The following is a 26,200-nucleotide window of genomic DNA, read 5'->3' on the forward strand; positions in this document are numbered from 1 at the left end:
TGATAACCATGACTGCCTTGTGGCCAAGTGTGAGGGCTAAAGATACAGTGTGGACTGCAAATGTGGACTTGTACAGACTGAAGCCTGGACCTGCTGAGGGATGTGCCTGGAGAAATGACCATCCCTTCATCCAGTTTTATGGTTAGTTCTTGGTATTGGGCTGAGATTGTCTCTAGATCTGTGCGCAAATTCATTTTTTTCTGACCATATGGGAGAGCAATGAAACTAATTCTCTAGCTGCTATTCTGTCTCTTATTCTCTCCCTCCATGCAATTCTGGTAATTTTTAATCCACCTATTATTGTGTGCAATTGTGTATAACCCGAAGCAATTACTGTATTGTTATCACGTTTAGGAGCAGTTTTCATGAGGAACTGTACAAATATTCTATGATATGTATCTCTTCACAAGAAAGACAACCTTAAACACACATACAAGACTGAGCCCAAAGTGGAGAAGGCAGCTTTTTGTTGCCTAACCTGAGCATTAGGCCAGACCTTTGCTCAGGGGGCGGTGGAGCTTCTGGAAGGTCACTGTTGGGTTTTCTTTGGCCCTATAATCTCCACTCACACCAGTCCCTCTTCCAAATAAACCTACCACCCACTGTATGCTTTCAGCTTCAAGCCAACTTCTCTACCTGGTCCCCAACCACCCTCCATACCCCCCCACTCAAACTGTCATTCATAACATCCTTGTGCAGAGAGAAGGCGATGGTGCCACCAGCAAGGACCCTTTGCCAGGAGGGTTGAGTGGTAACTGTGGTATAAATTGGAGTCAAAATTTCTTTTCACTTTGTTGCTGAAAGGTATTTACTTGATTTTGAGAATAAGGATGAATAATTTTAGGGTAATATTAAGAAACAAAACAAAACAAACACAGAAAAGAAACCTTTAATGTGAGTATGTATTAAATGAGGGAAATTGTATTGCATAGGATTCCTTTGGTATTTAGATGTTATTGTCAATATTAATCTAGATTCTAATCCAGAGATCATGAGAAGTCTTTTTTTCAAATGCTATTTGTATTTACATAGAATAGAAGTTGAAAGAAAATATTGGTTCATTAAGTGGAAATATTTTGTAACAGAAAATGAATGTATGAAAAAGTACATTCATATAAAATAGGAAATGCATGGAAAATACGCATTCATGTAAAAGTTCCATTTATGTAAAAATTGGCATATCTATGTCAAGTGAACTGTCTCAATAGCGAGTGAAAAAGGATTGCTTCAAGATTGCTTTTGTCTGTAGCACTCTCTTAAAAAAATTAATCCAACTCTCTTTTGTTAAATGTCTACTATTACCTTGTCTCTTAAATGTTTATTCAGCTGTCTTAGAACAATGCAGGCTGTGGTTGGGATGTTACATTCAGAGACAAAGTTCCGCTCAGAAAGGACTTTATTCTTTGCCTCCTCTTTAAATTCTAATGTTTTGAGCCATGTTGCTTAAATTAGTTTACCAGTAAAATGTAAAGGAAGAAAGAATGGGTAAACAAAGAGTTCCCCGTGTAATTAATGGTGAACATCGCCTCAAGAAAATATAAGCACAACTTTCAGTGAGATCCTTCAAACATGAGCCATCCCGCTCTCACAGAGTTTTGATTTCCATATTGTGGAGCACTCCAGAACCCTTCAAGGAAGTTCCACACATTTCTCTTCACTTCTCCGACTTCTTTTGTCTAGCATGGGCTGGTACATTTCAGCCACTACACAGTAAGCAGTGTGAGGTGCCAGAACTCCAATTTCAACAACTCTGTGAGCTCCTTCATATACCTTTTGTTCCTGTACATAAGGGGAAAAGTAAGATGACAAATGGCTTTCAGTTAGTCACTGATTTGCTCTATTATTAAGAAGTTGTCCACAGTCTCGGTAGTGGTTGGATTATAGGGTTTCTTCCCAGACACATCCTCTTTCTCCAGAGTCCTAGTTCAGAGCCTGATAAAGGACAGGTCATGGCTGTGTACATGCGACATAAGGGCTGTTGACTGGTTGACTCAATGGCCAGAATCCCTTTTCCAAGAATTTATGCTGTGCAGTGAGGAAAATGGAGGAGACTTGGAGACCACCGTAGACATGCAACATGTGGCCAGAGACATGGATTGGGATCCTTTAAGACTCTCTTCTCTATCCGTCCTTCCCTGTCCCTTCAAAGCCCGGCAGCACTTTATTTCCTGTTTCTTCCTGTCCCTAAGATCACTTGTTTATTGGGAGTTTTATTAAGCTCCTCCCTTCCCCCTCCCCTTTTCTATTTGAACCAGTTTGAGTTTCTGTTCCTTACAACCATAGGAACCTTGTCTTAGATGGACACCAAAAAGGAACATTCAATTAACTATCAAACAAGATAAAGGCACATATGGTAGATTAAAATACTACAACAAAATTGGCCTAAATATATAATGCTGTGATCCAAAAGCCATTTAAAAAGAGTGTGTAAAATCCATAAAAATTAGTATTTGTGGTCATCAAATGGAATTAAATATTGTTAACACCAATCTTTAGATATGCACCAATCTTTAGATAGTCACTTTAATTTCTTCAGATTAACTAGGCAGGATGAAGTGGAGACCAGCTGAGCAAAGGCACACACACACACACACACACACACACACACACACACACACACACCTGATGGTGATGCCAGTCACAAATTGCTTATCAATGAGGATGGAAGTGAGAAGGAATTGAAAAAAAAAGGTAATGAAAAGTAAAAGGAATTGAGTGGCAAAAGAATGGACATACTTTAGAGCTAAAATGTTACTTAAATGAACAAAAGAAAAATACCAAACTTACCTATTCACCGGAACTTACCTTTCCTATTGAATTGTTAATTATAAAGACTCGATATACTAGCTCATAGTAATTTTCTATTGATACATTTTTTCCTTTTTGGTCTCTATACGGTAAACCTGGAGCATGAAGAATCACCAACAAAGATCCATTAACTTGAGTTATATTCATGACTGGAGGATCAATTTTCGCTGGAGAAAGAATGGGAAAATTTGACGAATCATTAAAATAATGTAATATTTCACATGGACACATTATACATAATAACAAGTCACTACTAAGTTCAGAGATCTGGCAAAAATCATTATGAAGAGATGCTCTGACACCTAAAATATGCATGTCTGAGAATTCTCTTTAAAGATAATTTTTTATTTGCAGAGACTGGTACCTCCTGATTCAGCTTTAAGAGGACATTTATCAATCATTTCCCCAACTCTTAGTGATTGTTTTGTAAAATTAGGTGTAAAAAGTTATTTGGGTGGAGATTTCAAATATTTTGTAGGTTCTTAAAGATGTGAAATTTCAAAGCAGCGTTAAAACCATTTGAAGACTTGTTGTTATAAAATTAATTCAACAGGGTTATGTTATGTACTATTGGAAGAGCATGGGAAGGATCCAGAGAGAGAATTTTCGGTCCTTGCATTTTGATATGATTAACCAGATCATTATGAACTAGGAAAGAAAATTGGATAAATTAACACTTTAATTTTCTTCAGATTAACTAACGGCAATTCTAGGAAGAATTAATTCTATGATGGATTTGTTGTTGTCTTCCTTTTTGGTATTCGTTACATATTTTCAGTTTGTAAATTCATATCTTTTATAATTCTTGAAAATCAACCATTCTTGATAGATAAGAATGATGATAGCTAGACAGCTAGACAGCTAGACAGACAAGTGCATAAAGAGCTATATATGCTTTTCTTCTGGAATTTCAGTTCAACACCTGTTAGAATTTCTTACTTGATTCTCTATATATCTTAACTTTGGTTTTTCCATCTGTTTTCCTCAGCAGAGTATTCTGAATGGCTTTTTCAGACCTGTCTTCCAATCCACCAATTTACTCTTCAGCCATGTCTGAACTGGTCTTTAAGTCTCCAAATCAATTTTTTTCATTTCAATGATTTTTTTTTTCATTTTGATGAGCTCTGGGTCTTTTTCAATCTATCTGGTCCTAAACAATAATATTTTGCCTTTGATTATGCTTTTATTTTCTCTGTTATATCTTTAAACTTATTTATTTTGCTATATGCTTCCACTATTATAAGTACTTGAAGTGCTAGTAAGGTAGATGACTGTTTCTCCCAAACTTGCTTATATTGATCGACTCCCTTGTGTTTTTGTTGCTGAGCACATGTTTAAAGTTGATACTTTCTTTTTTTGCTGCTTTGGTTTGGATTTTTTGATCTAATTGAACTTAATTTTTTTTAAATCGGGGGACAGTGCGAAATTCCCCACGAACAGAAATTGTGCAGCTGAGTTCCCCTGCTTGAGGAAATTGCAGGTGTCAGAAAGACCTGAGTGCTTTGGATGACCTCTGCCTTGAGAGAACCATGTGATCATGGTATCTCCTCTGCCATGTAAGTATGAATTTTTAAATTAAAAAAAATTAATGTCTATTTATTTATTTTGAGAGAGAGAGAGAGAGAGTGAGCACAGCAGGGGAGGGGCAGAGAGAGAGACACACACACACAGAATCCAAAGCAGGCTCCAGGCTCTGAGCTGTCAGCACAGAGCCCGATGTGGGGCTCGAACCCACAAACCATGAGATCATGACCTGAGCCAAAGTCGGACACTCAACCAACTAAGCCACCCAGACATCCCTGAATTTTTAAATTTTAAATAAACTTTCATTAGCCTATAAGATAGATACTGACAAATAAGTAAATCATATGGCTCAACAAATCTTTACAAATAAACACTCCTGAATAGCCATCATCCAGATTAAGAAACATTACTAGCACCCTAGAAACCTCCTTCATGTTTTCTCCAATTACTTAACCCCAGAAGATAACTACAATTGTACTGATTTCTATGACCGCATATATCAGTTTTTGAAATCATGCAATATACACTTTTTTGTGACTGGTTTCTTTCTCTCTCTATATATATATCTAGATCTAGGTCTATAGAGACATATAGATATAGATAGATATAGGTATATAGATATATAGATATATAGATATATAGATATATAGATATATAGATATAGGTATATAGATATATAGTTATATAGATATATAGATATAGTAATAGGTATGTATATAGATATAGGGAGATACAGACACAGATACTTAAATTATGGGCTGAATTGTGGCTCCTGCAAATTCATAGGATGAAGTCCTAAGCCCCCTGTACCTCGGAATATGACCCTGTTTGGAGACAGGGACTTGGAAGCGGTTAATTAAAGTAAAATGAAGCGAAGCCATATTGACTTCATGGGTGGTATTGGTGGGCTTTACTCCAATATGACTGGTGTCCTTACAGGAAGACACGGACATGCGTGAGCACAGAGGGATGACCATGTGAGGACACAGAGAGAAAGCCAAGCCAAGGAAGAGAGGCCTTAGAAGAAACCAAACCTGCTGATACTTTGGTCTTGGACTTCTGGCTGAAGAACTGTGGGAAAACAAATTTTTGTTGTGTCAGCCAGGGAATCTATGGTATTCCGTGACAGCCCTACCAAACTAACGTATATATTATGTAGTATATATATACTAATCAATATTGTTGCATGTATCAAGAGTTCATTCTTTTGATTGCTATGTAGTATTTTTTTAAAAATGTTGATTCATTTCTGAGTGAGAGAGCATGAGCAGGGGAGGGGCAGAGAGAGAGGAAGACAGAGGATCCGAAGCAGGCTCTGTGCTGACAGCAGCAAGCCTGGTGTGGGGCTCAAACTCACGAACTGCGAGATCATGATCTGAGCTGAAGTCAGATAGTCAACTGAGCCACCCAGGGGCCCCTATGTAGTATTTAATTATATGTATATCACAATTTATCTATTGACAGGCTTAGGTAGTTTGATGTAGGTTTAGCTTTTATAGATATTTCCATGCTTCAGGAGACCCACCAATTTATATTCCCTTTAGTGGCATATGAAAGTTCCCATTGTTCACATTCTAACATTTGGCATTATTATTTTTTAAAAAATTAATTTGGGCTATTCTGGGAAGTGTGTTTCATTGTGTTTTTAAGTTGCATTTCCCTGACGACTAATGGAGTTTCACGTGTTTATTGGCCATTTGCATGTCCTCCTCTGCGAACAGCTGTTCCAGTCTTTTGCCCATTTTTTTTAATTGGTTTCCTCGTCTTCTTCTAATTAATTCGTAAGAGTTCTTTGTACATTCTGAGCACAGTTCTTTGTCAAATATAGCACTGTGAATATCTTCTCTCTGAGATTTGTGTTTTCATTATTTTAATGGTACGTTTTGATAAACAGAAGTTCTTACTTTTCGTGTAGTTCAATTTATCAGTTATTTCCTTCATCAGTAGCACTTTTTGGGGATCTGGCTATGCCAAAGCCATGAAAATATTCTCCCATATTATCTTACAGAATAGGAGGCAGCAAATATTCTCTGTAAAGGGCCAGATAATAAATACCTCAGGCTTTTGGGCCGTATGTGTCTGTTGTAACCTGTCAACTTCGCCATGGCTTGCAGTGCAAAAACAGTCACAGGCAAAATGGAAATGAATGGGTGTGACTGTGTTACAATAAAACTTTATTTACAAAATTAGAAGCAGGCAATTTGGCTCACAAGCTGTAGTTGCTAAGTTTTATTTTTTTCGTCCAGCCAGACTCGGTTTTGTAAACGGGTGACGTAGGGGAATAAGACTTATTATTTTTCCAACTGATCTAATCTCGTTTAGACCATAGTGATGCCACTGAACTAAACTATGAACATAAATCAAATGATCGTATATGTGGGTTGTGTTGCTTCTCAACACTGTATTTGGTTTTGTGTCTGCAGGGTATCCCTGTGGCACCATCAACCTGGTACAATCTCAAGATGGTGTTTTCTGAAACTCAAAAGTTCGATATATTTGAATCTCAAGCCTTTATGAATTTAGGAAACACCTGACTGCTGACAGAGTGGAGACAAAAACACACAGCCTCCTTTGTTTCCTCTCTTTCTCAGAAGGGCTCTCCCTAGTCTGTTCTTTTATTTATAGGAGCTCTTCGAGGGTCTAAGATTTTATGAGGGTACTAGTTGTAACTCCCCACCTTGTGTAGACCTACAGCCTTGTCTCCTGCCCCAGGGGTGGGGGCTGTTACCACTTAGGGTCTAGTTCCCAAGTCTGGGAAAATGCCCTCAAGGACAGCAAGGCTTCCCTTTGTTTCCCCTCTGGTTTCCCCTCTGGTTCCAGTTACTTTGCTTTGGAGGCCCAGGAGATTTCCTTTATTTTCTTTTATGTTCTTCTGTAGAGTTAAAAAAAAAAAGGTTATGTTTTATCCAGACTTTCTAAGCATTTTAGAAGAGGACAGCTTCTACCATCACAAACCCCCACCCCATCCCATTTACTCTGAAACCAAAAGTTGTTAATTCACTTTTCAATTGTCGGAAATTTTGCCTAATTGTTTTGAAGGTGAAGGATTTCCCCCTTTTTTACACTTTAATTTTGTCAAGTGGTTGATATTTAATCCTGCTTGTGATTTCCTTGCTCCAAATTTGAGTGATCAAGTTACCGTAGACCCCTTGTCTGTCTCTTGCAAGGTGAGAAGAGTTGCTGCTTTTTGTAGGCTAATTTAATGTATGTTTAATGTTCTCCTGGATAAAAAAACATATTTCTAACATTCTTGTCACATATCTAACACCAAGAAAACAAAAACCAAAAAAAAAAAAAATCCAGTCCTCTTTTTAAAATGTGATTCAGAGTTTAGACTTACTTCAATTGGTAGACATTAGTTAAAGATGAATACTGGCAAGGTTAAATACTACTGTGTATTTTCTTTCTCACTAATGTATTTATACATAAACTGATAATCCTTGCCCCTTCTGGCCCAAGCTGTTATTATTGAAAAATTTTCTTTTAATCATATGCATGCAGAACCTGTCCTTTGAATGTATGCGTTCATTATCTTAGATTTTTATTGTTTAATGTGATATTTAACCTTAAATACAGGTGAAGTATATATTTCCAGTGTTGGCCTAGAATTCCAGTGGGCCCGGCTGCAGATATCACAGGAGCTCCTACTGTGTGGTCCATGATGCTGAGCTTTGTAACTGAGTGACCATTCTTGACCCATGCACTGAATTGTGATTTTGTTACAATGGACAATTTAAGATTACTTCATCTCCCAAGACCAATTCAATTGACTGCTCTCTCCTTGAAGCATTAGCCTCCCGGAGCATTCACAAATATAATGGACTCACTGGTTTCCTCCTACTTTGTACTCAGGCATCCTTTAGATACCTGGACTTATTCAACTCTCCTCAATACTTTCTGCCTAGACAATCCTATCAACGCCCATTGTACTACATGCAAATGACTCACAAGTTTGTGTCTAATAGAGTCCTGGATCTGTATAGCTATTTCCCTTAGATATCTGAAAAGCATGTTAAACTCAACATATTCGAAACTGACTTATGGTCTCCATTACTCTGCATCCCATCAAACTGGTCTTTTCCCATCGAGTGGCATCCAAAAATATCTCAGTGATTCATCCGGTTATGCAAGCCAGAAGCTTGGAAGTCATCTTTGACATTTACCTTCTTCCTTACTTCTTTATGCAACCCATCTCCAGGCCCTGCCAATTTTTCCTACCAAATGTCCCTTCAATGATAAATTTTCTATAGTCCTTTCCATTATTCTAATTTAAGCCAAATCCTGTCTCTTACAGGCCAGTACAGGAACTCACTAACTCACTTCCCTGTATCCAGTCTCTTTGTTTTCTGATCTGTACTTCCCAAATACAGCCAAATTGATCTTTCCAATACACAAATCTGATCACATCATCCCCTGATTAAAATCACTTTATATCTTTCTGGAGGATGCTATAACTTCTTAATAGAAAATTCTCATTCCTGGTCTATCTCTCCAGTCCCATCTTATTTCACAGCCCCTCTGCCTGCCCCTCATCAACATGCAGCTGTCTTTCAGTCTCTTGTACCTGTCAGGCTTCCTCCTGCTAGAGGGCCTTTGCCAATGCTATTCCCTTTGCCTGGACTTGTCCATCTTTTCTTATCTAGTTAACTTCTATTCATCTTTAGATACCAGATCAAGTGTCATTTCCCCAGACATGCTTTTCCTGACATCCCTGATCATGTCCCTCCTTGACTAGGCTCTCATAGCACCGTGGGTCTGTTTTGTGCCACCTGTCATTGGTATCATTTTATGTTTATTTGTATTATTATTTTATTAAAGTCTGTCTTCCCCGTTGAACAGGAATCTCTATGAAGAAAGAAACTTATTTGTGTCTTCTGTGCTTGCTATTTTCTCCCCAGGACCTAGTACAATGCCCAGAACGTAGGAAGTGCTTTATAAATACTTGCTGAATGCATAAAGTCATTCAGCCATTACTGAATGATTTTTAAGTCATTCCATTAGAAACTCAGATCTATTCCAAAACTCCACAACTATTTTCAATTCAAGAAAATATGGCTTTAGATAAGACTAAAATCATATTGAGCCTCAAATGCTGCTTTAAGTTTTTTTTTTAATGTTGCGTTGTCCCTAGATAGATACCAGGAGTCAGAACCCCTTAACCTAAAGCAACACCCTGTTGTTCAGAAATGGATCTCACATTAAGTCAGTGCATCCAGTTGATTCATTAGGCCTGTATCATAGACTCTAGGAACATGCTGTTCTATTATCCCTAACAACATGCTTTTCAAAACATTTTTTTCAGAAAGCCTCAGGACCTGTGGCAGGAGAGGCAAACAAAGCTGGAGGTAAGGAAACAGGCAAGTGAGCAGGGCTCTTGCTGTCTCTTCAACAAGAGTAGCTCCAGTTTTGACTATGTGATGCACTGCTTTCTTACTCTTCTTCTTAAGTGGTCTTGGAAGAAGGTTTTTGTTGTTTTTTAGAGGTTTGTTCCTTCCTGGGGCAGTCATACAGAAAGAACACAAAACCTTCTTAATGCAACACTATCTCAATTTAGGTAGAATTGAGTCAAAACTTCAGCTCATCTCAGCCAACATCTTTGTCTAATCTTACCAACTAGCCTAACGGATCACACTCAAGAAAGCTTTGTTTGAGAAATAAATTTGAAGTTGACCCCATCTGTAGGTTTGAATATAGTAATTAAACTACTCTGCAAATTCCCCTCAGTGGTGTGTATCAGCCTAGTTGTGCAGTCTCCTTTCCTCCACCAGAGAATTGCTGAAGTGAATTGGGCTTCACTCTCAAGTTATTCCAAGAAATACTGTACTGGAGGCCATGGGTAGTTTACTCAATTGCCATTCTATTCTCTTACTGGTTGAAGATTTGCAAAACTAAAGATGTCTTTTTCTAAATTCAATTCCATCTAGCATTCTGGACATGATCTAATTAGTTTGGATTTAATTGGACATTACACTAGTTAAGGTCATTAGGGTGAGATTTGGAAGCAATGATGCTACCAGTTTTATGATAAATCTTTCATCCTTTCCCAGAGGGTAATTGTGAATTGAAGAAAGGTAAGTATAGACTCTGGCCAGTAATGGGACCCTGGTTCTCAGTTGATACAATTTCTGGGGACTCAGAATACCTCTTATAGTGCATTCTTATAGTGGTCAGGCAATGAAAGTAAATTTAATAAGATATACACCACAACTGACAGAATTCATTTCCATTCTGGTTCCCTGATCTGTGGCATGGGAGTTATGATGGGATGAAAGGCCAAGTGGAAGCCAATGGAATTTCTCTTTTGAACAAAATTTGTCCATCAAAAACACCTTGAAAAATGCCGGGGTAGTGAAATGTGTCACTTCTCCCACTTAAGTCATTTATTTGAATTGTACCCTCCTCTCCCCCAAACCATGGATCTTAAATAATTAAAGGGATAATTGTACATGTACTCAGGTGACGACCATGGTGTAATTGCTATTCAGTTACAGTGTCTCTGTTCTGGAGCCAATCAAGAGAGCTATTGTTTGGGGAATTTTTTCCTCCTTTTGTCCAATAATTAGAAAGCATCAGGACAATTTCTTTTCACTTGGCTTTCATTGTCATCTGGATCTTTATCACATACAGTCTACAGAGTCTTTGATATTTTTACCACGGGATATCATGACACTGATTGGACTTGGTATGCCTAGAGTTCTAGGCACTATAGATGCTTGAGTAAGAAACATGTTATAGAAACATGTTGGAGTAAGAAACACGTTGGAGCTATATTTCCTCTGGGGTTTGTTGAGACATTTCCTCTCAAGTGAAAGACAAGCTATTTCACTTTGCATCCCCTACTGCTAAGAAAGGTTCACTGGGTTTGTTGGGCCTCTATGCATTTTGTAGGAAACACATACCGTATTTAGATGTGCTATCCATTTGCAAAGTAACCCATAAGATTTTCAGCTTTGAGAAGGACCCAGACTAAATGACAGACTTCTCACCCAGTTCATGTTGCAAACAAGCTACTCTACCACTTGTCTTTTATGATCCAGAAAATCCAACAATCTTCAAAGTATCTGTGACAGATCAGGATGCTATTTAGAGACTGTGGCAATTCTAGGTCCCTGGATGTTTTGGAACAAAGTCATACCCACTTTAGGAAACAACTATGTTTCTTTTGAAAAAAGCTCCAGATTTCCTTGTTCCTGAACCCTGATAGAAAATGAATGCTTGAATCAAGGGATATCAAGGAGCCATGTGGTCTGAGTTTTCTATCACAAACTGGATGTCTTCTGATACAGAAACTCATACAATGCACAAAAACATGCCAACAGTAAGTGGAAACAGATTATAGGAGTCTAGCCTCTAGCAGGTCTTAACATCAAATTAATTCACAAAAGTAGGTGGTTTATCCTCTCAGCACAACTACACATACTGTCTTATCACTTCTTTCTCCTTTATAGTTATGGCATCTTGAGGACTCCCCTATGACTAGTTAAGAAGAAAAAAAAGAAGCCTGTTTCCCAGAAGGTTCTGCATGACATGATGGCACTGGCCAGAAGTGGACTACTACAACATTATGTACACTCAGTTGGTGGCAGGAGGTCTGGGTAAGAGGTATGTGGAGGGACCCTGAAGCAAATATTTCTGTGTCCATGTGAATGCAAAGCAAAATACACCTACCAAAAGGAAGCTTTCAAAAATCTAGGTGGATATGAAATGGCAAGGGACCCAGAATAGCCAAAATAATCTTGAAAAAAAGAAGAACAAAGTAGGAGGGCTCACACTTTTCAATTGCAAAGTTTGTTCCCAAACAACAGTAATTAAGGCAGTGTGGTATTGGCACAAGGATAGATGTATAGATCATTGGAATCAAAGTGAGAACTTAAAAATAAACCCACAGGTCTATGATTAACTTTTTTTCACCAAAAGCACCAAGATCATTTGGAGGGAAAAGAATAGTCTTTTCAACAATGACACTAGAACAACTGGATAGCCATTTATAAAAGAAGGAAGGTGGACCTTTACCTCACACCATATATAAAAATGAACTCGATGGAAAAAGATCAAAATGTAAGAGCTAAATCTATAAAACTCCTTTAAAAACTTCAGATATACCTCCACAGCCTTAGATTTGGCAAGAGATTCGTAGATATTGCACCAAAAGCACAAGCAACAGGGAAAAAATAGATTGACCTCATAAAAATTAAAAAAAATTTGTGTTTCAAATCACTCCACCAAGAAAGTGGAAAGACAAACCATAGAATGGGAGAAAATATTTGAAAATCATATATCTGACTAAGGACTGGTATCCATAATATATTAAGAGCTCTTACAACTCAATAATAAAAAGACAATCTAATTTAATAATGAGCAAAGGAGCTAAATAGCTAATTCTCCAAGAGACGTTTGCAAACAGCCAATATGCACATGAAGAGATAACACCATTAATCATCAGGGCAATGCAAATCAAAACCACAGGATACCACTTCATACCCACTAAGACAGCTATAATCAAAAGGTTAGGTAAGTGTTGCTAAGGACGTGAAGAAATCATAACCCTCATACACCGCTGATGGGAATGTAAAATGGTGCAGCTGCTTTGGAAAACAGTCTGGCAGTTCCTCAAAGGATTAAACCTAAAGTCACTGTGAGATCTAGGGATTCTACTCCTAGGTATATACCTACAAGAAATAAAATCATTTGTTTACACACAAACTTGATACGAGTGTTCATAGAAACACTATCATAGCCAAAATGGAAGTGTCTATCAGTTGATAGACATAGTCAGATGTCTATCAGCTGAGCAAACTGTGGCATATTCATATACTAGAACATTATTCAGCCACAAAAAGAAGTGAAGTGCTGATACACGCTACAACATGAATGAACCTTAAAAACATTATGCTAGGTGAAAGTGGCCTGCCATGAAAGACCACATATTATATGATTCCACTCACGTGAATTGTCCAGAACTGAGAGCTCTATAGATATAGAAAGTAGATTAGTCATTGCCTTGGGCTAAGGGACTGGAGAAATGAGAGAATAGGATGGTGATAGCCGAAGAGTGGGGCGTTTCTTTCTGGGGTGATGAAAATGTTCTAAAATGGACTATAGGTGATGGTTGTAATGTCTGTGAATATACTAAAAACCGCTGAATTGTACACATGATATAGGGAACGTAAGGGGTGCCAATTATATCTCAACAAAGTTGCTTTAAAAACTCCAGGTGGAGGCAGTGAAAACTTATTTCCCCAGTGTCTCATACTTGCTCCATAGGCTCGTGAGCAAAGTGGTTGTGTGAAAGGAACGGAGACTTTATATAGATTCAACAACATGGACTTCCCTTTTCAAAGCTGGATTGACACCACTGAATAGAAGAGGACCAGTGCTGAACCCCTAGTATAGTTCACTTTATATAGTAGATATATATATATTTTATCCCTTCCAACAGGGAGGGGAAAAGAGACAGGGGAATAGACACTTTTCTGATTATAGATTTGTCTTCTCTGCATCAACGCTTTAATCAGCAGCCCCCCTGACCACCCACCATGAATGTAATGGATGCCTTATTCATGAGCATAGTACCTGACGAGACGTTGTTTATGACAGAAGAACTAAGTCAATGTGGAAGAGGTGAAGTCACTCTCATACCCACAGGAGTATTTGACCTTCTGATATACCCCATCACTTAGAAACCCCTGGTTTTATGGGAAGGTAAAGTGGCTAATTGAAAACTCAGTTTGAGAGCACCTTGTGAAGTTGAACATGAACTGGTATATGCTCTAATCTTGTGACCAATATATAGTGATATTTCTTCCGTAGACAGCACTCACCAGTCTAGGATATAAGAAGTAGAAATGGGAGGGGCAATTCTTGCTGTTAAACATGATGAGCAACTCATGAAATGGCTTGTTTCCAATACACTTGATTAGAACAACAATGGTTTCAAAAAATTGGAAATTGAGACCGCCTCCTGACTGTTTGGAGCTCTTTATGCCATTTAAGCAACACAGAGAAAATGAGATCCTGTGTTGTCTAGGGCAATTGGTTCTGACTCTCCAGGGGAAGCAGAGTTGCTATATACACAACAGGGTCAGGTAGAAGTCTGCTTAGTGTCCCCTGGGAAGCCTCTTAGAACTCCTACTTTCAGTGATAAAAATTAATGTAAAATTATGTTCAACTAACATGGTAAAGATTAAAAAGACTTAAACTCCTCAAGAGTGAAGAGCTGAGGTGCTACCTGGAAAGAAAGCAAATGTTGAGTTAATAACGAGAGAAGTTATAAATATTAACTACAGCTACATGACTCGTCGCAGCTTTAAGGACTGTTGTAGATATCCACATTTTCTTTCTTGTTTTGTTATGCATGTTTTTGTGCATGTAAATTAAGCGCTTTCCTTTTGCTCTTTCCCTTTTGTTCACTATTTTATATAAGGTCGGTTGGTCATGGTTTCTTATAACTTATATTTTAGGTTATATTATTCTAGGACTATGACTGAGAAAAAGAGTATATGTCATTGAGGAATGGATACAAGAACAAGCTTTTGGTCTTCCCTTTGGGGAGATGACTGAAAGTCTTAATTTCCTCAACAGAGAATCCTTCTGAAGAGTATTTTCAAGAACTTATTCCCCACGCTCAGAAAAGGACTAGACTTCTTTCTTAGTGCCTAAAACTACTTTTTTGTCCTGGCAGGTAACAATTGGGTAGCAGGCTAGACTGTGAGCTCTGCAGTCAGATGCCATAGAATGTGAATCCTGACTTGGGTTGTACAGGCCATGAGACCTGGCCACCTACTGGAGCCTCTGTGCCTTGGTTTTGTGGGCTATAAAATAAAGATAGTAAAAGCCATCTTTGGGGGTTGTTCTGAGAATTAGATCAAATGAGATGATGGTGTAGACCTCAGCAAAGCACAGGGCCTGCTCTATGGGGCTCCTTGGGGTCAGGAAGAGCAAATGTAAAGGAACTCCATGGAACTCACTTTCCCACCAGGGAGTGAAGCGCTGCGTCATGGTCCAGCCTGAGCGGATCCCAGCTGAGATGGTCCTCACCCTTCCATAGTAAGGTTCCTGTATATCTGACGTTTCATTGGTAAGGTCACAAAAGGATTCGAGAATACCCCAACAGTCCTCTTTATTTTTCCATTGTCTCTGTCCATACCTATAGAAGGAAAAGACAAAAATCTGAGGGGTTTTTTTTTCTTCCCATTGAAGGAGTCATCCATTTTTTTCAGTCTATGAATATTTTAAATGGGTTGAGATTTGTCCTCCAACATCAGCACCCCTGTGAAAGCTTATGGCTACTCTCATCAAGTATCTTTTACAAATATTTTATTCTTATTAGTCCAAGTGTTATCTTGCTGAAAGAAAAACTCCACACAGACACCTTCTGTATCCATAGCAAAGGGGTTTCAGGGTTTTTAATACTTAGTGAGGTTATTCTTCTAGTATATGAACCAACTTCCACTTTTGAGTACTAGCTTCCCACATCCTTAATGCTTCTGAGGTTTCAACCCTGTGGTTTTCTTCACTTCTCATCAGCCTGCCGTTGAGTAATGTGGCCGATTCTGAGAAGTCGCTACCACTTTTTATCTCAGGTGTTGCTTACCCAACACATCTGGTCACTATTTTTGTTGAAAATGGGGCAGGGGTTAATAGTGAGGAAATCCTGTAATTAGGAACTAGGTGTGAAGGAGGGGAGCCCATGATAGAAAGGTCTGAGTCAAAGAAGCAGGTTGACTCAGCCCAGAACTATGGGACGATGTAACAGCAACAGGGAAGATTAAAGCTTCCCTTCCTTTTCTGTCACAAATCAGAAAAGACACAGGAAGACGATGGTGGAAACAGTGGAAATTAGAAGCTGGGGTGAAAGTCTTCCCAAAACATTTGTGGAAAGACTTGAAATCTAGCTTTCTGGCCATATAATGAGGAATACTTCTGACCTCTGTACTCTGTAAACTATATAATGGCAACAGTGGCATTTTATCAAAGGACACCATTGGAACAAAACCAGGGACATAAATTGAATACAGTTTGATGTCTTTTAATTGTTATTTATTGTTGAGACATTGTCTTTGCTAGCTACATTTAGTTGTTGTGGTTGGCTTCTCTTCTAACGTGGCAGCTCATTTCTTGTCCTATCCCAAATGGGACGTATATTAAGAGTAGACCCACATGGATGGAATAGTACCATGTGCTTTCACCAAGTGAAAGATCTCAAAAATATAAATCTGCATTGTGCTCTTGAAAATACGATATAGAGAGGAATGGATCCAGGCATTCTGAGTCTCATACAAGTTTGGGAGTATTCTTTAAGAAAAAAAAAAAACGTTACAAATATAAAATTCTCCCATGGGATCTTAAAGTTTAATCTTCATTAGTTTCATGGTAAAACAACTTCTAATCCAATTTTAACACTGGACCATAAACAGGCCCTATTTATACCGCCTAAGGGGGAAGTATAAAAAAAATCCCTATATTCTATATGCGGGAGTATCTCCAACTACGCACAAATCTGTTTTTAGAATGGAACAGTTTTTATTGGAAAGATGCATAAATTTTACAGCTGCTACACAAAATATGTTGAGAAAAGCAGCAGTATTTAGAGACTGAGAAACTTCTGGAAATAGTTCTTATGAGGTTAGCAAGAGGTTAATTAATGGGAAGATCTGACCTCAAGCCTACCCCCATGCTCGAGAGACAGGGAATAAAAATTATGGAATAAAAAGTGTGATGTTGGTCCACAGCTACATCTGATGTTCTGGATTTCTAAGAAAAAACTCATGGGAGCGAAAGTGCAATATCTCCTGTCTCAGTACCTCTCATCCAGCATCTTAAACTGTGAAAGAGAAGGAGGAGGCTCGGAAAACCCCAAGAAGTGTATGAGTGGGAAAACCCACCATTTGCAAATCAGGAGCTTGTGTGTCCAAGGCCTGGATCCAGGGAAGGAATTGATTGTATCTGATGTTTTTTTTGTTTTATTTTTTTTTAAACTTTATTTATTTTTGAGAGAGAGAGAGAGAGAGAGAGAGAGAGAGAGAGAGACAGCGTGTGAGCAGGGGAGGAGCAGAGAGAGAGGGAGACACAGAATCCGAAGCAGGCTCCAGGCTCCGAGCTCTCAGCACAGAGCCCGACACAGGGCTGGAACTCGCGATCTGTGAGATCATGACCTGAGCCGAAGCCAACCGACCTGAGCCACCCAGGCGCCCCTATTGTATCTGAGTTTTGATAACGATCCACCAGAAACATCCTGAAGAGCCCAGAGAGGAGCATGCAGCAGCACGCTCTGGTTTGTGTTCGTGCTTACAGGAGCCATTCGTTTCTGAAAAGAATTTTCTAAATTTTCAAAAATGGCAGGGGCGCCTGGGTGGCGCAGTCGGTTAAGCGTCCGACTTCAGCCAGGTCACGATCTCGCGGTCCGTGAGTTCGAGCCCCGCGTCGGGCTCTGGGCTGATGGCTCAGAGCCTGGAGCCTGTTTCCGATTCTGTGTCTCCCTCTCTCTCTGCCCCTCCCCCGTTCATGCTCTGTCTCTCTGTCCCAAAAATAAATAAATGTTGAAAAAAAAAATTTAAAAAAAAAATGGCTTTTCAATTACAAAATATATTCTGTACACTCATGTCCATGTGTCCCACAGCTTGTTCGCCAATTATCAATAGCATCAAGTTAGTTGAGTGCCTACTATGGGCTAAACAATGTGCTTCCAACATTCACTAGATAAATATGTACCGAGAGGCCACTATGTGCGGGGCTCTGTCCTGAAGCCAAAGGCTCGGCCTGTAAGATCTCGGTGCTGGGTCTCCGAGGGATGAAGCGTCTTCCCAACAGACTCACATCATCATGCATTTTGTGTCCCCAGGCAGCCTTCAAGGAGACACGGCCCTCCTGTCCCCACCTCTGCTTCTCAACCTCTCTGAAACTGAGAAAAAGATCCTAACGCTCCACTGCATTCTCGAACATGAAATTCTAGTGACCATCTCCATCAGCTGGAGGAAACGCTAATTACTTACATTTTATACTGTACGAAATAGATACTGCTGTTGCTGGTACAAGCCCTCCCAGGCTGCCAGTGCAAAATGTTGTGGAAATTTCGAGACTGAAAATGTACTCGCTGAGGCATCAGGGATTCATGGGCTGACTGGGTTTCTGGAATAAAAAGAGAAGGAAAAACATTGAACACGGATGCAGGCGCGATTGTTATTAGCACTACTTTTCAGTGTAATACCGGCATCAGGATCTCCTAAAATAGTTGCTGTAAGTGCAGATGGTGGAAGTGAAACCTAGAAGCCGACATTTTGGACCTTGAATGCGACGATTTTTATGCACACTAAAGTTTCAGAAAAGCTGTGTTCCTGACTACACAAACTTAAGGGATATCCTCCCACCCCATTCCCAAGCTCCAGAGGAAGTAAATGGCAGCGAAGAAAATATTGTCCCCAGGTCCTTCCATGATGGCAAAGGAATATAATGACCAAGATGAAAAGCGCCACACCAAGGCCACTCACCCACCTTCCTTATTATTTTATTCTACTTTATTTTATTTTATTTTATTTTATTTTATTTATTTTTTAAACATCATTTATTGTCAAATTGGCTAACATACAATGTGTAAAGTGTGCTCTTGGTTTTTGGGGTAGATTCCCATGGTTCATCACTTACATACAACACCTAGTGCTCATCCCAACAAGTGCCCTCCTCAATGCCCATCACCCATTTTCCCCTCTCCCCCACACTCCCATCCACCCTCAGTTTGTTCTCTGTATTTAAGAGTCTCTTATGGTTTGCCTCCCTCTCTCTCCATTTGTAACTATTTTTTCCCCTTCCCTTCTCCCATGGGAACCAAACCTTCCCCCTTCTGTTAAGTTTCTCAAGATCCACATATGAGTGAAAACATATGGTACCTGTCTTTCTCTGACTGACTTATTTCACTTAGCAGAATACTCTTCAGTTCCATCCATGCTGCTGCAAATGGCATGATTTCATTCTTTCTCATTGCCAAGTAGTATTCCATTGTATATATAAACCACATCTTCTTTATCCATTCATCAGTTGATGGACATTTGGGCTCTTTCCATAATTTGGCTATTGTTGAGAGTGCTGCTAGAAACATTGGGATACATGTGCCCCTATGAATCAGCACTCCTGCATCCTTGGGATAAATTCCCAGTAGTGCTATTGCTGGGTTGTAAGATAGCTCTATTTTCAATTTTTTGAGGAACCTCCACACTGTTTTCCAGAGCAGGTGCACCAGTTTGCGTTCCCACCAGCAGTGCAAGAGGTTCCCATTTCTCCACATCCTCTCCAGCATCTGTTGTTCCCAGAGTTGTTAATTTTAGCCACTCTGACCCGTGTGAGATAGTATCTCAGTGTGGTTTGATTTGTATTTCCCTGATGAGGAGTGATGTTGAGCATCTTTTCATGTGTCTGTTGGTCATCTGGATATCTTCTTTGGAAAAGTGTCTATTCATGTCTTCTGCCCATTTCTTCACTGGATTATTTGTTTTTCAGGTGTTGAGTTTGGTAAGTTCTTTATAGATTTTGGATACTAACCCTTTATCCGATACGTCATTTGCAAATACCTTTTCTCATTCTGTCGGTTGCCTTTTAGTTTTGCTAATTATTTCCTTCACTGTGCAGAAACTTTTTATCTTGATGAGATCCCAATAGTTCATTTTTGCCTTTAATTCCCTTGACTTCCGAGATATGTCGAGCAAAAAATTACTGTGGCTGAGGTCAAAGAGGTTGTTGCCTGCTTTCTCCTCTAGGGTTTTGATAGTTTCCTGTTTCACATTTAGGTCTTTCATCCATTTTGAGTTTATTTTTGTGTATGGTGTAAGAAAGTGGCCCAGTTTCATTCTTCTGCATGTTGCTGTCCAGTTCTCCCAGCACCATTTGCTAAAAAGACTGTGTTCCCCCCCCCCCAGATACTCTTTCCTGCTTTGTCAAGGATTAATTGTCCATACATTTGTGGGTACAATTCTGGGTTCTCTCCTCTATTCCATTGGTCTACGTGTCTGTTTTTGTGCCAATATCATACTGTCTTGATGATTACAGCTTTGTAGTAGAGCTTAAAGTCTGGGATTCTGATGCCTCCTGTTTTGGTTTTCTTTTTCAATTTTACTTTGGCTATTTGGGGTCTTTTGTGGTTCCATACAAATTTTAGGATTGTTTGTTCTAGCTTTGAGAAGAATGCTGGTGCAATTTTGATTGGGATTGCATTGAATATGTAGATTGCTTTGGGTAGTATTGACATTTTAACAATATTTATTCTCCCAATCCATGAGCATGGAATGTGTTTCCATTTCTTTGTGTCTTCTTCAATTTCCTTCACAAATTTTCTATAGTTTTCAGCATACAGATCTTTTACATCTTTGGTTAGGCTTATTCCTAGGTATTTTATGATTCTTGGTGCAATTGTAAATGGGATCAATTTCTTGATTTCTCTTTCTGTTGCTTCATTATTGGTGTATAGAAATGCAACTGATTTCTGTACATGGATTTTGTACCCTGTGACTTTGCTGAATTCATGTATCAGTTCCAACAGCCTTTTGGTGGAGTCTTTCGGGATTTCCATGTAGAGTATCATGTTGTCTGCGAAAAGTGAAAGTTTGACTTCTTCTTTGTCAATTTTGATGCCTTTTATTTCCTTTTGTTGTCTGATTGCTGATGCTAGAACTTCCAACACTATGTTAAACAACAGTGGTGAGACTGGACATCCCTGTCGTGTTCCTGATCTTAAGGGGAAAGCTCTCAGTTTTTCCCCATCGAGGATGATATTAGCTGTGGGCTTTTCATCTATGGCTTTTATGATGTTTAAGTATGTTCCTTCTATCCTGACTTTCTTGAGGGTTTTTTTTAAGGAATCACCCACCTTCCTAGGAGCCATTATGTTACGGCTACACTGAGACAAAATCTGGCCTGGGACCATTTTTGACTCTAGGAACTCAGCCCAGAACTCGGTTTCTCCTTTCTCAGATTCTTTCTCAGTCTCTGGGTCTTGCCTCATTGGCCTCTAACCTCTACCAGGTGACCTGGCTTTATTTCAGGTAGATGAGCCTTTGCCGCCCCAGTCCTAAATGGCTGCACTTATCAGTTTGCATCTTGGCTCCAAGAACCCAACCATAATTCCTGAGATGAACCTGTCCGTGCTATCAGGGGAGACTGCCCAAGACCCTGTTGTGTTCTGAAAAGAGTCTCGGCAATAATTGTGGCAGGAGAGGGAATAATTGTGTAGTGGCGTGGCTTGTGCTTTCCTCCACAACTGATTGAATGAGTGACCCAATCTCACCTGCATTCAGTCCTATGGAAGCAAGGGATCTTGACAAAATTTTGTTCTAGAGTCTGCAGGAAACTAGAATATGTCACTAAAATATGCCTCTTTGACATAAAAAATATTTTGAGCTGAAGGCAGTTAAGAAGGAGCAAACACAGGAAAACTCTCTCCCTTGTCTGCCTAAAGGCAAGATACAAATTCTCTTTTTACTGGAGACGGTCTTATCAGCCCAGAACGGCACCACGGGAGTCTGCAAACAAACCTTCTTCCATTAATTTCCTCCCATATATTTCCCTTACCACAGTCTGCCGCCCTTGGAAGCCTACAACTGCTTTCCTGTGTCTTGTCATATGCCTACAAAGGTATTGTTCTTTGTCGAAGATGCTAGATAAGCTGAAATGCTATTGAGTTACTCTTTGCTTATGTTCCTCCCTCGTGATGGGCGCTGCGCACGTTAATAAACAATTTGTTTTTCTCTTGTTAATCTGTCTTTTCATTAAGGAGTCCCAGTTCAAAGCCTAAGATGGGCAGACTTGAAGTTTTGCCTCCCAACAAGTGCAAATTTTCTGATCAGGGATAGGAAGTCCAGCAGAAGGAGAGGACTTCGGGAAATATATCCTGCTCTTTTCCCTGGGTCCATCTTCCACCCCTCACCCCTCCAGGGCGGCCTCCTGACTCCTGCTTCCCCCTGCTTTGTGTGGTCCCGCCCGAGGATCCCTGCACTGGCCCTTGCTCTCCCCGCATGCGTCATTTCTTTACCTCCTTCAAGTGTTTGCTCAAAAATCACTGAGATGTCAGAACATACTTCTGAGCCCTGAGCCCGTGATCTCAGCTCTGAACATTTAAGATTTGTTACAGTCTAATAAAGGAGGCTGTTTCCTTACGTATTTGTTTTTACCAACCAAATACTGTTATTTGGTTTGCTTGCTTTTATTTTTCTTTTTTGGAACTCCTCCAGTGCATCAAATGCTGGTGTGTTCATGGTAAGAGTCTACGGCCAGCGTTGATTTTTCTCACGGGCATCACTACCGGATCAATCCTGTATAGCACATAAGCATTCCAGAAGTCTCAGGACACGATGCACACAATTTCCTAGAGGCTGCGCCTAGGGCTGATCTGCCACCCCGAGGAGTGTCGGCTCAATGCCCTTTATGTCCTCCGTCTCTGGATTTCTTTTCTCACTTTTACACCACCACCTCCGCCACCACCAACAATAATAGCAAATCTCAGTGCCGGGCACCGAGCGCTTGTACCTGCATTAACTCACGTAACCTGCCCAGCTCTCCTCTGAGAGAGGTACTCTTGCGGTCTCCCTCTTCCAGACAAAATCGGTGAGGCTGATTTTGTACCCAAGCATCTGGCTGCAGGGCCTGCCTGTCACCCACCACAGAAACCAAAAAGCAGAGCCTCCCTCAGCAGAGAGAAGTTAATGGTGGGGGAAGAAAAAAACACTGCACTGAGAGCCTGAGGGTATTCTTTCTCCTTCTCTTTCCCTCCTCCTCCTTCTGGCTGGCATTCACTGATCACCGGACATGTATGAACATCAAACGTTTATCAGGCACCGTGCTGGAAGCTTTATGTCTCATTTCGTATTCACAACCACCTAATAAGGTAGGCATTTTTAATACATGTTACAGACGGGGAAGCTGAGCCTTAAAGACTTTGTGGATCTTGCCCAAAGCTACAGGCCTGGTAACATGTAGAGCCAGAATCATTTTGGTAGTGCTTGAATTCCTGCCATATTTGGCTAAACAAGCCCTTGCTATTGCCGCAGACCAAAGGTGCACTGTACTCAAATCCACACCTTTCTGAAAGAAGAGGGATTGAATTGTTTTTATGTTACCAGCCACTGAGTATAGTCTTAGAACAGTTACTTGAACCATTTACACTGAGAGGTACCTGTTAACTGGGGGGGGGGGGTTAATGGCCTTGATCAGAGGCGTCTTGGGGTAAGATGTTCTCTGCTCTTGAAAAGTCCTCTGTGAAAACCAACAGCAAATTCTTACAGGTAGCTTATGGTCTCTATTCTGTGCCAGGCACTGTTCTAAGCACTCAGTATATATTAACTGATTTATTCCTCCCAGTGACTTACAACCCCCTTTCTACAGATGAGGAAGTTGAGGCACAAGGGGGCCAAGTCAATTGCCCCAGGTTTTCTAGATGGTAAACGACAGAGCTGGGATCCAGACTCGGGCAGTCTGGCTTAGGGGGCTGCTCATAATCACCATGCCATAGTGTCCCTTGAAGGCAAAGGAAGCACTAAGGAGACAGAGAGGTGGGTGTCCCTATGTCCTGGGTGAAGTTTCTTGAATGCCTCCTCTTTGGTAGCTACTTATTAAGGCCACATGGCGTTAGTCAGGCTGCAGACAGAAGTTGACCCCCTGTCTGTTCTGATCATTTCATGACAGAGGAAAGCTGACATTTTTACAAAGCCCAGAGAAGCACCAGTGCCGTTTCTAACAGTCCCTTGAGCAGACTCGGAAGACAAAGCCGTGAACAATTAAAAAGAAATGGAGCACTTACCCACTACACCAGTCAGGAGGAAACTGATGAGGAAGCCTAGAAAGCAATGTTTAGGCGTCATGGTTGCAATGTGACCGGTCAGACAACCAGTGTTGCCCTCAATGAGAGCACAGCTCTGGACAGAAGAGGAAACTGTAGAATCCTCATGCCGGACATCCCCTCGTGGGTTTAAGCGGTTCCTTGAAGGAACTACAATTTCATTTTTTTAATACATTATATTACTTATTATTTTGGGGTTCTTATAAAAGAATAAAAAACCACCAAAAGATAGGCGCGCTAAGTCACTTCAGTGTGGCAGCTTGTTTTCGTTGGGACTGGGACTTAGTTAGCTTTGAAAAGCCAGAACACTGAGGATTGGCGGAATGGAGGGCAGGGTGGGGCAGAAATTGTGCAAGGCACTCAAAGGTGAGGGAATAAAAGTCGTGAGCCTTCAGGGAATCTAGCCTCGGGAGGCAGAGCCAAGTCACCAGGACTTGGCTGACAGAGTGATTCCCGAGAATTGAACGTGGCAGGTGTAGCTATCTGGGCTCCTGGCAGTGGTTCGAGCTGGTAGGGTCTCTGGGAGATTCTTCCTTTTCCTCCCTTCTTGGAAGCTCTCTGACTAGCCTCCCTGGTACCTCACACCCTCCATACCCTCTGGCTCTCCACAGGGCTCCCTGCCCTACTGGTCAGTCTTCCCAGTCCACGATGGCCTTGGGCCCCACCAACTCATGCCCTTTCTTTTCCATGCCCACCCTCCATTTCCAGCAAGCTAATAAAGATTTTGAGCTGTCAGACTAAATGTACCCTTAAAAGGTTGAGTGTGGAGAACAATCGTTCTGAGCTGCATTCTGTCTTTTTCCATATCTTCTTTGAAACCTGATCGAACTAGGTCATCTGTTCTTTGCCTATGATTCATTACACTCAGTTTTCTCACCTATCTTTTTAACCGCATGTGTTTAGAGGCCCCGGACTTATACTGAAAGCACACGAAGAAAATCATCTTTTTTTTTTTTTTTTTTTAATTAGGATTTTTAGGTCAAAAGAGGAAATATCTTCTTAGTCTCTTTTAAGTTCTTGGAAGAACAGCCTCTTGAGTGACTACTAGGGAGGGTTGCTAAGCAGTTCTCATTCACTCAATAAATTGAACAAAGATTTGCTGCCTTATCACGTGCCAGGAATTATTCTCAGCAGCAAGGGTGTAGCAGCAATTCAGATAGACATTACCCCTGCCTTCCAAATCCTACTCAAAGGGGAGTAGACGTGGCTGCCAGCAGTGTGGAGGGGTTTGTGAAGATATGCCGGATTTCCCAGCACCTCCGTGCTGTGTCCCACTTCTGAAGCAGACCCCTTATCTCCTCCATGTGGAACTTCCATTGCTCGTAAGCAAACCGAGGCTTTCAAAGAAGAAACATGCAACCAACCTCAGGCCCCCTTTGCACCGTCTTGCTGCTCCTTGTCACAACTCCAGGGCTCTCAGCAGTACCTACTTACTCACCCACGTTACCCAGCAAGCTCTAGACTTCGCATTAACCTTGGTTTTTAAGTAGGGGGGGGGCGGGGCGAAAACCTGTGTTTGTACTCCTGATGTTCAATACCTTCAACACCAATTAGCTCTTGTTTGGAAACAACCCAATCGTTCCAAATTCTAGCTAAGAAAACAAGAAACTGTTTTAACTCAAGGTTTAATGAGTGCAGCAGAGAATGAAATTGGGGTTTGTACTGGTTTACTGACTTTGTAGAACAAATAAGGGGCAATTAGAGGGGAAGGGGGGAAGCACAGAATATACTAAGAACAGAATTCTCTCAAAGATGTGTGAACGTTTGTGCTATGTTAAATTACAGAAACTAAACCAGTCCTGTCACCATTCAATGAGCTCCCTAGTTGTGTGATATCATAATCTGCATAGATGAGAAGATAAAATTAAATTGTAAATCCCACCTCTTTGGAAGCAGAAGAATTTATACAGAATTCTTTCTTTTAAAAAAAAAATTGTTTTTTAACATTTATCTATTTTTGAGAGACAGAGAGGGACAGAGCGCAAGCCGGGAAGGGGGGGAAAGAGAGAGGGAGACACGGAACCCGAAGCGGTCTCCAGGCTCCGAGCTGCC

General features: G+C 40.4%; 1 protein-coding gene and 1 pseudogene across 1 annotated transcript; both read right to left on the reverse strand.

The window, feature by feature from the left end:
• Positions 1 to 873: 873 nt before the first annotated feature.
• IL22RA2 (interleukin 22 receptor subunit alpha 2) lies at positions 874 to 24,412 on the reverse strand. The gene is made up of 5 exons (XM_043593106.1): positions 24,110 to 24,412; positions 18,324 to 18,459; positions 15,300 to 15,478; positions 2,806 to 2,975; positions 874 to 1,779 (listed from the first exon to the last, which is right to left on the reverse strand). The coding sequence occupies exons 1-5, from the start codon at positions 24,168 to 24,170 to the stop codon at positions 1,630 to 1,632; spliced, it is 696 nt and encodes a 231-aa protein (XP_043449041.1). The 5' UTR covers positions 24,171 to 24,412; the 3' UTR covers positions 874 to 1,629.
• On the reverse strand, positions 4,219 to 4,372 carry LOC122490723 (annotated as a pseudogene).
• Positions 24,413 to 26,200: the final 1,788 nt, after the last annotated feature.

The sequence above is a fragment of the Prionailurus bengalensis genome, chromosome B2, assembly GCF_016509475.1.
Source record: "Prionailurus bengalensis isolate Pbe53 chromosome B2, Fcat_Pben_1.1_paternal_pri, whole genome shotgun sequence".
NCBI lineage: Eukaryota > Metazoa > Chordata > Mammalia > Carnivora > Felidae > Prionailurus > Prionailurus bengalensis.